The sequence below is a fragment of the Myxine glutinosa genome, chromosome 8 (genome assembly GCF_964187855.1).
Source record: "Myxine glutinosa chromosome 8, kmMyxGlut1.1, whole genome shotgun sequence".
Lineage (NCBI taxonomy): Eukaryota > Metazoa > Chordata > Myxini > Myxiniformes > Myxinidae > Myxine > Myxine glutinosa.
The window spans coordinates 149,909,284-149,926,827 of NC_136268.1; the positions used below are offsets into that span (position 1 = coordinate 149,909,284).

The 17,544-nt window shown below is 44.3% G+C and overlaps 1 protein-coding gene across 7 annotated transcripts in view; it reads left to right on the top strand.

The window, feature by feature from the left end:
- The window catches only part of PIDD1 (p53-induced death domain protein 1), a 107,980-nt gene that overhangs the window by 45,727 nt on the left and 44,709 nt on the right, over positions 1–17,544 (top strand). For all 7 annotated transcript variants that reach the window (XM_068125376.2, XM_068125378.2, XM_068125379.2 and 4 more), the window contains one exon: positions 9,033–9,168. In XM_068125376.2, the coding sequence (XP_067981477.2) occupies positions 9,033–9,168 (136 nt within the window). The remainder of the gene's footprint in view (positions 1–9,032; positions 9,169–17,544) is intronic.

The following is a 17,544-nucleotide window of genomic DNA, read 5'->3' on the forward strand; positions in this document are numbered from 1 at the left end:
AACCCTCACATCCCTCTCCTTTCCAATCCCTCACCTCTCCAATCCCTCACACTCCTCTCCTCTCCAATCCTTCACACGCCTCTCCAATCGCGCCTCACACTCCTCTCCAATCGCGCCTCACACTCCTCTCCAATCGCGCCTCACACTCCTCTCCAATCGCGCTTCACACTCCTCTCCAATCGTGCCTCACACTCCTCTCCAATCGTGCCTCACACTCCCCTCCAATCACTCCTCTCCAATCGTGCCTCACACTCCTCTCCAATCACGCCTCACACTCCTCTCCAATCGTGCCTCACACTCCTCTCCAATCGCGCCTCACACTCCTCTCCAATCGCGCCTCACTCGCCTCTCCAATCGGCTTTCCCCGTCTCGTTTCTCTCCTTTTTCTCCCGTCTCGTTCTTTTTCTTGCTCCAAATCGGCCCGTCGGAATCGGAAATCGGCCCGTCTCGCCCGTCTCGCCCGTCGGCCCGTCGGAATCGGAAATCGGCCCGTCTTGCTTTTGTGCTTGTGCGTAAATAAATTGTGTTCATGACACCATTTCTGGTGTTGGGCTAGCGGCTAGGGTGCCGGCTTATAGGATCCTGGGTTCGAATCTCGGTCGATCGCCGAATTAATGCCAGGGGGGTTGACTCAGCCTGTCATACCTTCCGAGGTCGGCTAATTGAGTACCAGTTCACTGGTAATTCCCTGTTTGTCGTTGAAGGCGGCAAAAAGGGTTGGCGTCAGGAAGGGCATCTGGCCGTAAAACATTGCTTCAAAAAGGGGACAAAAAAACAACAACTACCACGGTCCCCGAAAAGGCCAACCCCCGCTTTGCGGGGAAAAATGGCCTCTAAACGGTGGTTTTTACACCATTTCTGGATCTGATGACTTGCCAGTAACCATTTTGTAAAAATGAATGTGCAGCATCTAACTCTGTCGAAATGTCACACACATCCATGCCCGTGGGATTCCCACGGGTGACCCCGCAAGTTTGCATTGACGTTCGTCGATGGACTCGTTCGCCCGTCTCATTCGTTTTCTTGCTGCATCCTGTTCAAGTCTGCGTTCTTCATCGATCGTCTCATTCATTTTGGAAATAGAAGTTTCCACGCAGCGCATGAATTGTCACGATCCTCAAGAGGAATTTGTCTCGTAATCATCAAATGATAAATGGCAAGTAAATTATATTGTGGAAAATTAAAGATTTCAAATAAACCTATTTAAAGTGTATTCGCACATAACTAATTTTAAAAAACGAAGAAATATCTCTCGGTAATTTCCTGAAACATATTTTACTTCCGGCTAATAATGTTGAATTAAATAAAAACGAAGAAATATATGTCGGCATCATTGTTGACGTTTTTGTGACGACTGTCATCAAACGAAAAAGTAATATATCTTAACGGAAAAGCAAAAGCGAATTTTTAATATATATCGACACGTTGCCGGCGGTGTCATGTTGGGCGGTGTATGATACACCATGACGCGATTTTTAAAAATATATCTCTGCATTTTCCCGCGTGTGTGGAATGTTCTCAATTATTGCTGACACCGAGTCCAAAACCATCGATAAAAATGAAATCATATGGTGAGTTAGATTGGAGATAAAGGCGTGAGAGAGACTCAATGGCCTTGAAGTTGAAGTTACAGGCGTTTGAGAATTCATTTCGTTCTATAAACGGCAACTTTCATTGGATTTCCTTCCCGTTTTTTTTCAACCGAGTCGAAAACTATGTTAGCGACTGTGAAAAATGAAATGATATATCGAATTTTTAATATGTATCGACACGTTGCCGTCAGTGTCATGTTAGGCGGTGTATGATACACCATGACGCGATTTGAAAAAATATATCTGCATTTTCCCGCGTGTGTGGAATGTTCTCAATTATTGCTGACACCGACTCTAAAACCATCGATAAAAATGAAATCATATGGTGAGTTAGATTGGAGATAAAGGCGTGAGAGAGACTCAATGGCCTTGAAGTTACAGGCATTTGAGAATTCATTTCGTTCTATAAACGGCAACTTTCATCGGATTTTCTTCTCGTTTTTTTTCATCCGAGTCTAAAACTATGTTAGCGACTGTGAAAAATGAAATGATATATCGAATTTAAAATAGATATCGACACATTGCCGTCGGTGTCATGTTGGGCGGTGTATGATACACCATGACGCGATTTTAAAAAATATATCTCTGCATTTTCCCGCGTGTGTGGAATGTTTGTGGAAAATTAAAGATTTCAAATAAACCTATTTAAAGTGTATGCGCACATAACTAATAAAAAAAACGAAGAAATATCTCTCGGTAATTTCCTGAAACATATTTTACTTCCGGCTAATATGTTGAATGAAATAAAAACGAAGAAATATATGTCGGCATCATTGTTGACGTTTTTGTGACGACTATCATCAAACGAAATAGTAATATATCATAACGGAAAAGCAAAAGCGAATTTTTAATATATATCGACACATTGCCGGCGGTGTCATGTTGGGCGGTGTATGATACACCATGACGCGATTTTAAAAAATATATCTCTGCATTTTCCCGCGTGTGTGGATTGTTCTCAATTATTGCTGACACCGAGTCTAAAAGTAAAACCATCGATAAAAATGAAATCATATGGTGAGTTAGATTGGAGATAAAGGCGTGAGAGAGACTCAATGGCCTTGAAGTTACAGGCCTTTGAGAATTCATTTCGTTCTATAAACGGCAACTTTCATCGGATTTTCTTCCCGTTTTTTTTCAACCGAGTCTAAAACTATGTTAGCGACTGTGAAAAATGAAATGATTTATCGAATTTGATTTGAAATAAAACTGGGGGAGAGCAAGACACCACGGGCCTACAAAACAGGACTCAAAGCTATGCGAGTTAATAAAATGGTGGATATTTGTTTATAGCCACTCCCAGAATGGGTGGAGCTATGGGTGGAGCTACTCTGCAAACCGAGTAAGCCACACCCCGGACAGACACCCAACAGATAGACAGACAGACAGAATCATCTACGGCTATTATAATATAGATGGATATATATATACATATATATATATATATATATACACATATATATATATATATATATATATATATATATATATATATATATATATATATATATATATATATATATATATATATATATATATATATATATATATATATATATATATATATATACATATATATATATACATATATAATCTACAAATGTTGTAGGACAAACTTTATAGACGTGTTCACCAGTGGCGTACTGAGGGTGTCTGGCACCCACGAGCAAAACGTAATTTTGCACCACACTGCTTCCACCTCCCTCCCCCAAAACCACAACCCCAGTAGTCATAGGGCAGCGATGTAAGGAAGATGCCCACGTGATGCACTGACGTAGTTAATCTGCCGCCAACAAACTGTGAATGGGGAGGGTTCGTGATCACGTGCTTCCCGTGTAGCACTGGTACCTCACTTTTATTTTGTTTTAATAGATATAAGACTGAAAAATAAGGGATTTCCCGAGGCATGCTATTTCTGCTGATATTATTTGATGTCGCATTATCATGCATAAAGCGAAACGGAGGGAAATGTGTCAAACGGCCCTGTCTCAATGAGGATGATTGATAGTCATAGTCCCACCCACCCCTCGGATCCTTTCCTCTTCTTTTGCAAAGGAATGTAGTTTTGCATACTTTTCATGGAATCCTTTCAAGCTATTAAAATTGCAATACCAAACGATCTTGTACGAAGTTAAAAAATAAAATCTGTTGGATGTTACCGGAATCAATGCCATTGTGGAGGCAGCTCAGACCAGGAAGGTTTTTACAGTCGTGGCCAAAATATTGGCACCCTTGCACTTTTTTCAAATAACTCACATTTTTCTCGAAAAATAAGTTGAAATTGACAAAAGTATTTGGTCTCCACAATTCTTTATTTCACTGTTAATATTAGAGACCCTTTGTTTTTGATTCAGAACTTAATATACCCTTTTAAATCAGGAAAATAAAAAGAAATAAATGGCATTGACAAAATTATTGACACCGTCGACTTAATATTTGGTAGCACAGCCTTTGGACAAAATAACTCCAGTCAAGCGCTTCCTATAGCCATGAATGAGCTTCCACACGTCTCGACTGGCAGTTTGGCCCGCTCTTCTTGTGCAAACTGCTCCAGTTCTCCCCGATTTGAAGGGTGCCTTCTCCCAACTGCTGCTTTCAGATCTCCCCACAGGTGTTCAATGGGATTTAGATCTGGACTCATTGCGGCCACTTCAGAACAGTCCAGCGTTTTGTCTTGAACCATTCCTGGATGCTTTTTGAAGTGTTTGGGGTCATTGTCCTGCTGCAAGACCCATGACCTTCGACAGAGACCCAGCTTTCTGACACTAGGTTGAACTTTGCGCTCCAAAATGACTTGGTAATCTCCTGATGTCATGACGCCATGCACACATTCAAGGCACCCAGTGCCAGAGACAGCACAGCAACCCCAAAACATCACTGAACCTCCTCCATGTTTGACTGTAGGGAAGGTGTTCTTTTCTTTGAAGGCTTCACTTTGTTTTTTGTAAACTTAAAGATGATGTGCTTTACCAAAAGCTCTAATTTGGTATCATCTGTCCACAGGATATTCTCCCAGAAGGATTTTGGCTTGTTCATGTGTGTTTTGGCAATCTCCAGTTGGGCTTTCTTATCAGTGGGGTCCTCCTGGGTCTCCTACCATAGAACCCCCTTTAATTGAGTTGGTGACAAAGGGTGCGAGTTGAAACGGTCTACCCTGTGTTTGATAGTGAGCTTGAATCTGTTTGGCAGTTGATCGAGGTGCTTTCTCCACCATTCAGACAATCCTTCGCTGTATTCTTCAATCAGGTTTTCTCTTGGGGCCATGTCTAGAGAGGTTGGCCACAGTGCCATGGGCCTTAAGCTTCCTGATAGCATTGCATACGGTGGACACAGGAACATCAAGGTCTCTGGAGATGGACTTGTGGCCTTGAGATTGTCCATGCTTGGCTACAATCTTGTCTGACCTCCTCAGACAATTCTCTGATTTTCTTTCTTTTCTCCATGCTCGTTGTGGTACACACAGTGACACAACAGCAGAATGACTCCTTTTCTCAATTCAATCTTGTTGAATGAGTGATTTTTATATTGCAGACACCAGCAACTCACCATAGGTGAGTTCAATTCCAAAGTAAAGGAGAATCACCTGCTTGAAATCTAATTATTTATAACAACTTTAAAAAGGTGCCAATAATATTGTCTGGGTCATTTTCGGATTTCTGTGTGGAATAAGCTAAGATTTCATAATATTTTCATCTTATTTTGTTTTGTTCCACTGCAAACCAAAGAAATACATATGTGTATACCAAAATATATTTTAATTTGAACAATTTTCTGAAAGAAATGGTGCATTATTTGAAAAAGGTATGAGGGTGCCAATATTTTTGGCCACGACTGTATATGTAGCCTAAGTGACTTTTTAGAGAAGATACTCCAACTTTATTTTTGTATGTAGCAGATGGGACCGACCATTGTTTTCCATGCCATCCCTACCTGGAGAGTGCGAGTGTACTCTCTGATAGATTCCATGACTTTGCTTGCTTCTGTTTATGCATCCTTTTTGCAGACTGGGGTGATGTTTTTTGACTTCCATGCAAGGGGGATGTGGCCAAAGGAAGATATGAATATGGAAGATAGAGGGGAAGAAAGAAAAGCCTAGCAGGATTTGAAAACATGGGCACTGATTCCATCTGGGCCCCATCATTAATGCAGGATCAAGGCCAGACATAACTTTTTCTCCCTTTCAGGTGAGGACAGCGGATATTGTACACCGCTCCTTTCCTATGCCAGCTCCAGGCATTGCAAAACGTCATTGCCGGGCACCGAAGGGGGCTCGGCAGTGACGCACGCTGAAAGGGAGTACTCAGTTTTCACTCTGGTTGTTTTCTTGCTTGTTTTCTTGTTTGTTTGTTTGTTTGTCTGGGCGATATCTCAGCCATATTTTGAGCGAGGAAGCTGAAATTTCGGCACAATAGCGAGCAAGTCCTTTGTCAAAAACTGAATTTTTTGTTTTTGGATTAATCAATTAATTGAGGAGTTATTTAATTATTAGCGATTAATTAAGTCCTTATTTAATTAATCAAATTTCATTTCTCTTCTGACCATTAACTCAGGCACCTTTTGAGTTAGGAAGCTGATATTTGTACATGCCAATGACCAGGTGATTTGGCTGCAAAGGCTATTTTTGATTTATTAATTAATCAATTAATCGATTAATTATTTAATTATTCGATTAATGACTAAAACTTTTTAATTTTTTTTCAGTTACACATTCTGATGAAATGGTGGTGGTTTACGTGTTCTGTGACCGAATTGATTAATAATTTAATTTTTTTTTTATTTATTTTCATTATTAATCATTTATTTATTTTCTTTCTCATTTGGCCAATATCTCAGGCACCTTTTGAGCTCGGAAGCTAATATTTCGACATGAGTGACCAAGTGATGTGGCTATCTAGGATATTTTTGATTTATTGATTAATCATTTAATCGATTAATTATTTATTGATTAATCAATTAATTATTTCATTTTTTATTAATGACTTATTTAATTAAATTTCTGAAAGATACATCTTCGGATGAAGCACTAGTGGTTAAGTTATACTAATAGCCAATTGATTAAGAAAATATTTTGTGATAATCTTTTATTGATTTTAATTATACAATTAATCAATCAATTAGTGTACACCTCTCCCTCCCAATGCAGTCTCTATGAGCTGCACTGCGGTATTGCCGGGCGCCTGAGGCGCCCCGGCAATGCCGCGCTTTAGGATATTTAATTATTTGGCATGGGGGCGGTGTACTTTGAATGTATCTGTCCTTGTTTTGGGTTAAGATTGGGACAGAATGGGATGGGTTGGATATACGAGATTTGGAGGTAAAGACAGAGTTGGGACGTTCTGCTTTATCTCAGGTGGAGTTTGCAGAAATGTCTTTTGAGGTGGGCGTGGGGGGGATGAAGGGGAAGCATACACCAGTGAAGTACTTCACAAGGTGCCACCATGACTTGGAGGAAGGAGACTGGTTGAAGAGTTCAGCCTTGAAATTTGTCAGATGAAAAGCCACCTCTGCTAAATAATACACAAGAGCAGCAACACAAATATATTTCACATCTGGCAAAATCTGTATCAGGCTGCTAAACAAAATATCACAGGTTAAAATTAAGTTTGTTTACACTCAAGGGTGTTTGTTTTATTGTGACAGGGTACTGTACAATAATGTTTTCTAACAGCCTCTTAATTCCAAACTTACTTCATCTTTAACATTCACTTTATCATTCCAAAGCCTATCAAATATATAATTGCCAAAATTAACGGAGTGGGAATCATCCGTTTATCCCTACCCCTTCCTCTCACCCCTCTACTCCCACCACTCAGAATGCATGCCATCGTGCCAGCGTCCTTTCTGATTTTTGCTTAGTTTTTCAATGCAGTACAGTATGATATTCCAAAATTTCTGATTCAGAGCTTCTGTTTCTTACTTTCTTCTCAGGGCTGACAGGATGGCGTAGACGCCCTAGAGTTATGCATAGTCGCCTCTGAGCTGTCTCGCCTGGGTTCAAATCTCGGCCCAGCTATAAATTGTCATTCCAGAGTTTCACAGGCAGAGTGATTCATCAGTGTGTGTGCCATCCATCGGACGAACGCCAAATGAGCCTCCTGTCTGCCATCATTTGTTGGTGAATGTTAAAGATCCCACGGTGTCCTTCGTGAACAGTCGGCGAACTATCACTGGCACCATGACCAAATTACAAATTCCTTTCCTAACCAGCAGGGGGCATTGCATCAACGGCACATTCGCACGCCGAGCCAATGATGCTACTCGGCAGCATTGTGCTGCATATGAAAGAAGAACCTGTTCCCAATGCGTATGTCGCAGTCACTCATTTCGGACATTTGTACAAACGCAGAATACTGTTTATACAAACTGCATTGCTTCTCGCTTTCCGTTCAAGGTGTGATCGTTGTACTTCATGATTCTGCCTCAAACGCTATGCTATTCGCCTTCAAACAAGAGAAAAATGACCACAGTGTGGTCACCAGCTGCGACGTGTAGAATCATGAGGAATGTTGTCTTTGTTGCTAAATTTATTCTGGTCTTCAAACAAATCGCGATTTTAGTCCGCGATGTTCTTACCTCATACCAACGCACGTCCGAGTGTATGCGCATGCGCTATTCAAAAAGGCACCCCAACAACAAGAACAACAACGCGGTCCTCTCATGGAGCTGCTCGTCGCAGCTAAAAACATTTTCGGTTCTCTTTGTCCACAAGAATGCTTTGCTAATCAACACACGCTTTACAGAAAATCTAATGCCTGACCCTTCTTTCACTCTTATGGTTCAACGAACAGTATTCGTAATTGGAGGATCAACATAAATGTGTTGCATCATCCGTGCTTGCTGTAAGATTGGTAGCTTAATTTGAGTCGCTGAGAGTATCGTGTGGGTTTTACTCTGTTGGCTTCCTCAACATATGGACAAATGAAGCAATTTAAAATATTGTTTGCTTTCTCTGCCAAACTGGTGGAATACTTGGGCAGGTTGGAGTGTCGGGCTATTCGTTTTGAAACGTCCTGTCAAAATGTGTTCACAAAAACGGTCGCCAAGTACTCGCCCCTTCTCGTCAATGTGCAGCTTGTTGCAGAGAGTTCAGTTTATACAGTAGATTACGTTGGCTGAGATGTCGTTGAAGTGATCAGTAATTTGAAAGTAACTTTTTGGTCCTTTGGTTGAAATGTGCATATTGATGAAAGCACACTTATTACGTTTATGTGAGCATGCGAAACGTCCGTGCTTGACCTCAATATATAACATAATGGAGTATCTTTCAGAGTCCCCCACAAGCATTCGGACAATTCTAAGAGGTAAAAACTCCATAGCAAGAATATTCTCTCACAACAGAGCAAAGAGTGTTATTACAGTCAAATTTATTCGTTTTATTCAAAGTGCAGTATTAAGCTTCCCCCTTGAACTCTTAATAATGTGAGAATGAAACATCCGCAGGAGCAACGTTGGACCGATGTCGTTTGCACTTGATTCATCGTGATCAGCACGAGGAGGCTTGGACTGACATTACAGACAATATAACGCTAGAACTCACGCATGTCTGCGCAATCTTCGAGGTTCTAAGTTTTTCTTGGTGAGATTTAACTGCTGCATTCCACTGTTACCAATTATTACATGATTCTAATGTATAACCATAATCTCTCTCACGCTCCTTTTGGCTCTCTCGCTCTCTCTCTCTCTCTCTCTCTGTCTCTCTCTCTCTCTCTCTCTCTCTCTCCCTCTCACGCTCTCTCTCTCTCTCTCCCTATCTCTCTCTCCCTCCACCCCTCTCACTCTGCCTCTCTCACTCGCTCCCCCGCTCTCTCTCTCTCTCTCTCTCTCTCCCGCTCTCTCTCTCTCCCTATCACGCTCTCGCTCTCTCTCTCTTGCCCTCTCGCCCTCTCGCCCTCTCGCCCTATCTCTCTCCCACTCTCTCTCTCTCTCTCACTCTCTCTCTCTCGTTTTTTTCCTATGCAAGAGTGAAGCTCATTGAAGAGCAAGGTGAGATTGACAACAAAGTAGCAGGACAGCAATTTGGCACAACCAGCAAGGGAGTAATCAAACAAGAGAAAGATCGCTGAGAACTGAAATCGGCACGTAAAATGGTTAGATTAGGTCGGGTTAATAGAGTTTATTAAGACTAGGACGTGCCCGTACGTGGGTGCCCGTTCCTTGGCAAAAAAAAATTTTAAAAATTTTTTCCAAATTTAAATCAAGTTTACCTCCCTGTCTTTGCTAGCCATGACATTCGATGCCATTGACCATTGCCACTCCTACGCCACGGTGAGGCGACAGGGTAGGATTTGTAGGAGACCTGAAAGTGCAGTGTCAGTATGTATTCCATGTTCGAATTGTTTTAGTTTTAAAATAGTTAAAAAAAAAAAGGTTTGCAAAGCATATCACCAAATTGAAATAGAATTGAAACAGAGCAGAATTCGTTATTATTATTATATCTATTACTACAAATTATTACAAATTATTACATTACAAATTTTATTTGTTAATGTTAATTCCCTGCCATCACCCTCTGCCATCACCCTCTGCCATCACCCTCCCATCACCCTCCCATCACCCTGCCATCACCCTGCCATCACCCTCCCATCACCCTGCCCCATCACCCTGCCCCATCACCCTGCCCCATCACCCTCCCATCACCCTCTGCCATCACCCTGCCATCACCCTCTGCCATCACCCTCTGCCATCACCCTCTGCCATCACCCTCTGCCATCACCCTGCCATCACCCTCCCATCACCCTCTGCCATCACCCTCTGCCATCACCCTCTGCCATCACCCTCTGCCATCACCCTCCCATCACCCTGCCCCATCACCCTGCCCCATCACCCTGCCCCATCACCCTCCCATCTCCCTCCCAAACAAAGAATAATAAAAATTGTCTACATGTACATTGTACACACCTTTATGTCGTTAGCACCTCTTCATAAACAACATTGCAGAGGAAACGGCGCTTCTTCTTTGTTTCCTCGTCCTGGGCAAGAATGCGGAGGCTGCTGGATCTGCCAACCCTACAGGCCGCCACGTAGAACTGACAATGGCTGAAGAAGTCTCTTGGGCAGAAGATCCCAACATGGTGTAGCGACTGCCAAAAGAAGTTGTGCACTTATTTTGATGAATTCTTTTCGAAACCATTTTTCTTCAATCAATAAATAAATAATAAGAATTGTCCACATGTACACACCTGTATGTCGTTAGCAGCTCTTCATAAACAACATTGCTGAGGAAACGGCACTTCTCCAGGAGATCCTAACATGGTGTACGACTGCCAAAAGAAGTTGTGAACTTTTTTTGATGAATTCGTTTCGAAACAATTTTTCTTCAATAAATAAATAATAATAAAAATTGTCTACATGTACATTGTACACACCTTTATCTCGTTAGCACCTCTTCATAAACAGCATTGCAGAGGAAACGGCGCTTCTTCTTTGTTTCCTCGTCCTGGGCAAGAATGCGGAGGCTGCTGGATCTGCCAACCCTACAGGCCGCCACGTAGAACTGACAATGGCTGAAGAAGTCTCTTGGGCAGAAGATCCCAACATGGTGTAGCGACTGCCAAAAGAAGTTGTGCACTTATTTTGATGAATTCTTTTCGAAACAATGTTTCTTCAATCAATAAATAAATAATAAGAATTGTCCACATGTACACACCTGTATGTCGTTAGCAGCTCTTCATAAACAACATTGCTGAGGAAACGGCACTTCTCCAGGAGATCCTAACATGGTGTACGACTGCCAAAAAAAGTTGTGCATTTTTTTTGATGAATTCTTTTCGAAACAATTTTTCTTCAATAAATAAATAATAATTAAAATTGTCTACATGTACATTGTACACACCTTTATCTCGTTAGCACCTCTTCATAAACAACGTTGCTGAGGAAACGGCGCTTCTTCTTTGTTTCCTCGTCCAGGGCAAGAATGCGGAGGCTGCTGGATCTGCCAACCCTACTGGCCGCCACGTAGAACTGACCATGGCTGAAGAAGTCTCGTGTGCAGAAGATCCCAACATGGTGTAGCGACTGTCCTTGGGATTTATTCACAGTCATGGCAAAGCAGGGTCGTACCGGAAACTGCCGACGCCGCAGAGTGAACGGGAACATGTTGTCAGATGGACTCAAGGTTATGCGTGGAATGAGCAATGTGCGTCCAGAATTGACACCCATCACAGATTGTGCAACCAACAGATTTGGAAGGATCTGAAGTATGATGTACCTTGAGCCATTGCAGTGCCCGCTTTGCTGGTCGAAGTTTCGCAGCAGCATGATTACCATACCCACCTTGAGAGAGATTCGATGTGGCGGCATACCAGATGGACAGAGGGTGTTCAGGAACTCAGGCGGATACAAATGATCACCCTCAGATTCCGCTGTATCGACGCTACAGCAAACATGTTCCTCCCCTGGAAATATGGTCGTCATGTAGGCATTTACCTGATCGACTTCGGAATTGGTCGGACATAGTATAACACGCTCGCATAGCCACTTGGGGTTGCTAATGTTGTTATGCAAGTCTTCGTACACCCAAGTGACAATATCCTGAAGTTTTTCACCTGGAAGAATGAGCGGTTCCCTGAGCTCAAGAGCAAATTCACCCTCTTCTGGATTGACAGGAATCTTCCCTTCACCCAGATCCAGCAGGAATTTTGCAAAAGCAGATTCGTCCTGTTGTTCTCCAGCACCCTGCATGATCCTCATGTTTACTCTGAGACGAAGTATCTGCACTTTTCTCCACAGGTATGAGCTCTTGAAGCACCTTCCAACTATGTCAATACGGCTACCGTGTGGCACAACAGTAAGGATCTGCCTCCAGTCACCACTGAAAACCATTGCGATGCCGCCAAATGGTTCCTCTGAGCCCCGAAGCCACTGGAATGTTCGATCTGCTGCCTCCAATGCGCGACGATCCATCATTGAAACCTCATCCACCACCATTAGATTAGTCATGCGTATGAGTGCTGCAGTGGTGTCATTTTCACTGATGTTGCAAGTGGACTCATCAGTGAGAATGAGAGGACACTTGGTCCTACTATGGAAGGTGGCCCCTTTAGGCAGCAGCGTAGCTGCAATACCACTTGCAGCAGTTGCAAGAGCCACTTTGCCCATTGCTCGCACTTTGTTGAGTATATGAGACAATGTGAATGTTTTCCCAGTCCCACCACTTGCATCAACTGCAAGCATGCAGCCATGTCCGTGTTCCACACTCCGCATCACTTTATCGACAACAACGCGCTGCTCGTCATTAAGAAGGCACTCTGTTTGAGCGATGTGAGCCTCAAGTTCTCCTATATTGTGCACTGTTTCGTGCTCGATGACGCGCGGAATGCGAGACTGGAAATGAACTGGTTCAGGCTCAGGAAGGCCAAAGGTCTTACTGAGCGAAAAGCCGTGGCACTCAACTTTGTTCCTCAGCTCTAGTAGCACTGCACTCACAATGCGTCCATTTGGTTCATTCACACCTGCTGCACGCATGAAGTCCTCGCACAGCACATACTTGTGCCTTTCCCAGAACTGCACGTGGTTGCCTCTGAGAACGAATATGAGCATGTTGGCAAATACTTCGCAGACTGCAGGGCCAAATGCAATATTTGCAGCCTCTTCCATAACAGAATCCACCTCCTGGTCATTGTCAACGATGCCATATGCAATGCAGGCTGCCAGATAGGTCTCCATGACCCTACCACCAACACGACGGAGATCCTGAAAGCATGTGGGGCCAGGCACGCGGTACAGTAGCATGCGGAGATAGTACAACTCGGCAGTATGTGAGTTGACGGGAATAATGGGGAGCCGCCCAACCGTATCAGCCTTACGGTTATCCTGGAAACTCAGCCTTCTCTTCCGCAATTGAAACCTTTTCCTCAAGTAGGTGAAGTGTTGGAATACATCTGGATATAGAACATGACGCATGTGTGGATGGAGATTCATGGCTTCGAAAAAGGCGGTGAGGGTTGTTGCAGGGGGTCCTGACTCTGCCACGTTCTGTACGGCACCTTCGTCATTGAACGTGATCACCTGCTCATCCTGTAGATGGAGTGCCAGCATCTCGACTGGTGGGTACTTGCGTTGAATGGGGAAATCGTATATGCGCCAGTATCCCTCAGATGCGGTGATGTAACGCCCTAGTTCGTAGCGTGCCACTTCATCATGTCGTAATGCCTCTCGCATCCTCTCATGAGGCTCTAGTCTGACCAGGCACTGGTCCGGGCCCTTTTCAAGGTATTTGTACAGGTACTTGACACAGGTGACAGCACAGACGATCTCAAGGTTGATGTGAGCATCGTACCTGAGGACAATATATGGATTGTAAGGCACAACCCATGCATTGTTAACTAATACGTTAGCACCGCCTCGTATTGTCTTCATGATGGGATCACCAGGTGCTGCTTCTGCCCGTCTTCTGTACAGGGGATAGGAGTCATCAGAGAAGCTTGTCGTTTGTCGTAGGGCTTTGGGATAGTCCTTTGTGCACTTCCGGTCTGCCATGCAAGGGCTCAAGATGTTCCATTCCCCACATGGGCCGTGAATCATGTGTGATGTCACGATACGGTGTAGTTCCGGATTTGTGAGTCTGTCAGGAATCTCAGCAGAGACCACGCGATCGACATCTGCTGGTGTTCTGGGCTTGTCGCGAGGTACCACGGTCAGGAGCATGTGTATATGGGGAAGGTGACGCTTTTGCGTTTCCTTCACCATCACGTAAGCGTCCACATGCCCCAAGATGTCATGCTTGAGGATGTCTGCGAGGAGTGCTTCCACCTTCATATGAAACACCCGGGCGATGATATCAGGTCTTGCATTGGGTGGCTGACCCTCAAAAACCGATTCTTTAATTTCTGGCCACTTTGGGTTGCAGGTGAATGTTAGGAAAAAGTCTGGTTTTCCCTTGACTCGGACTAAAGCCATTGCATCCTGAAACTCTTTGGCATACCAACGTGGCGACCCATAAATTGACGGTGGCAGAATGGTGAGGCGTCCAGGTAGCACCTCAGCATCACTGTTCAACGCATCAACGATGATCTTATACTTTTCTGCCTTAATTGACTTCTGGTTGCAGCGAATCCAATTGAGACGGTGTGACTCAATTTTTGCCATCATGTCGCATACGTACTGCTGTGTCAACCTGCCACCACGAAGCAGTAGATTGAAGTGATGAGTAGGATCACGTACTTGTAGATGGTAGCGGTAGAAAGTTGTTGGCGTTGTCCCTGCCAACTCAGTGTGGTACCCCTGAGAGCCGCAGGGTAGCAGAAGTATGTATGATAGTGGGTCATACGCTGGATGCATGGCGTCTATTGTCTGTAAACCTCCTCCTCTGAGGTGAACAGCGACTGCCAGCCTTCCAAACTGCTCTGTTGTCATTGCCCCTGGAGCAATGACAGCCACATCGCTGTCTGGTGAGGGAAGGTTGACGGTACCATGATGAAGGTCTCGGCGCCGCGTGCGACCTGTTAACACAATATTCAGTTCATTGGCGCTATCATTATGAACCACATACTCAATGGCTGATTTGAATTGCTGGACGTATGGGTTGCACTCATGAATGGCCTGTTGTGCTCTTAGCAAAAACTGCTCATTCAGGCCACTGTTCGAGGTGTGGGCACGACGATAATCCAGCTCATGGGCTGGATCGTGAAAGTCGATCTGAGCAAAGCGTGGGGTACAACCCAGATCGGCAAGAGGAGCACCAATGTAATGGTAAACCTTACCTTGTATGCGCACTCCAGGATTGAAGCCAGGCATACGTATCTCTCGGACACCGATACTTGCCATTGCCAGCGCGTTGTTGTACTGTTTCGCGTGCTTCACAAAGGCCTGGTTAAGGAAAAGGTTTTTAATAGCATCTGGAGGTTGTGATGGAATTGAACCGGGTTTTGGATTCGTAGGATCATGCATAAGATCGACCTTGCCGTGGTTGCAGCAAAATCCTCTTCTCTCCTCATTCCACACCAAAGCAGCACAATGCGAGCATTTAGTGCATTGAAATATTGAGGTCCTGCTCAGCGCGTGCCTGTACTCACCATGAAGTACCTCTCGGAAGAAATCGGTATCATCGTATCGAGCAAGGTTGCGATTGTCATGGTGAGCCTGCTCTAGTCTCACACGGTGTACATCCTGATGGCGCAGGGCATCCCTTACTTGCCGGTCTTCTCGCTGGTGAGGGATTTCTTCTGCACGACGCCTTGTCTCGCGTCCAGTGTTGTCTGCCAAGCGAGCAGTCCGTGCCTCATCCGTTTCTTCTGCACGACGCCTTGTCTCGCGTCCAGTGTTGTCTGCCAAGCGAGCAGTCCGTTCCTCATCCGTTTCTGCTGCACGACGACTTGTTATGCGTCGAGTGTTGTCTGCCAAGCGAGCAGTCCGTTCTTCATCCGTTTCTTCTGCACGACGACTTGTTATGCGTCCAGTGTTGTCTGCCAAGCGAGCAGTCCGTTCCTCATCCGTGTCTTCTGCACGACGACTTGTTATGCGTCGAGTGTTGTCTGCCAAGCGAGCAGTCCGTTCCTCATCCGTTTCTTCTGCACGACGACTTGTTATGCGTCGAGTGTTGTCTGCCAAGCGAGCAGTCCGTTCCTCATCCGTTTCTTCTGCACGACGACTTGTTATGCGTCGAGTGTTGTCTGCCAAGCGAGCAGTCCGTTCCTCATCCGTGTCTTCTGCACGACGACTTGTTATGCGTCGAGTGTTGTCTGCCAAGCGAGCAGTCCGTTCCTCATCCGTTTCTTCTGCACGACGACTTGTTATGCGTCGAGTGTTGTCTGCCAAGCGAGCAGTCCGTTCCTCATCCGTTTCTTCTGCACGACGACTTGTTATGCGTCGAGTGTTGTCTGCCAAGCGAGCAGTCCGTTCCTCATCCGTTTCTTCTGCACGACGACTTGTTATGCGTCGAGTGTTGTCTGCCAAGCGAGCAGTCCGTTCTTCATCCGTTTCTTCTGCACGACGTGTTGTCACGCGCGTAACGACGCGTGTCAGGCGAGCAGCTCGTTCTTCGTCAGATTCCATTGCGCGTGCACGCCGTACAGCTTCGTTCCTTCGTTCTCGTAAACGACGACTCGATTGGGGCATTGTCTTTATCTACAATCTATCTATAAGATAGACAGTAAGTATATAGACGGTAAGTATAATCTAGATAAGATAGAATAGATAGATCTAACAATAAGACAGTGGGAAGATACAATCGAGACAGTAAGTCGGCACTTTCGTAAGGCCGGAAGTGAAGTCCTCACTGTCCGGAAGTTCGCATGTCGCAGTTACGATTATTCGCAAATTAGTTTTAATTAGTTTTAAAACATAGTTTAACGCCAACATAGTTTGCCAACGTGAAATAAATGAATACGCTCTCAAATGTGCCGTCCGAGGCAGAGTCTGTTCGCCACGTTCGGCACACGTGATAACTCGCTGCTCTCTGATTGGTTGAATCGTTTTTTGGACATAGCTCGGTAACTACTTGTCCGATTAATATGAAACCTTGAAAAGGCACATCCTCGGGTCCCCAGCAATATACCTGGCAAGTTTAAAGTATATCGGACCCGTGGTTGTCGAGAAACAGCGGTCACAAACAAACATACAAACATACAAACATACACACACACAGAGATTAGTGGAATTATAGATAGATCACGTGTAAGGGTGGGCGATAACGCGAGGTGGTGGTGCACTGCCTCCCATGAAGCTCTGGGGGGACTGCTTCTTTTCCAAAATGATTAATGCCACCAAAGTAGAGTTGCCAGTTCTATGGCCAATCCCTCCTTTGCAATGTATCTCATTCACAAACTGTAGCAAAAATCTGGAAAGTATTTTTTCGGAGAAAATACTCTCTCAAGCTGGAAAATACATTGGATAATGTTCAAAGGCATTTTAGCATCATCGGCAGGAACAATGACTTGACTTCTCTGATACTGACAGCATTTTTGGAGATTATTCACCCAGCAATGAAAAAGGCTGTTACCTGAGTATTTAAAGT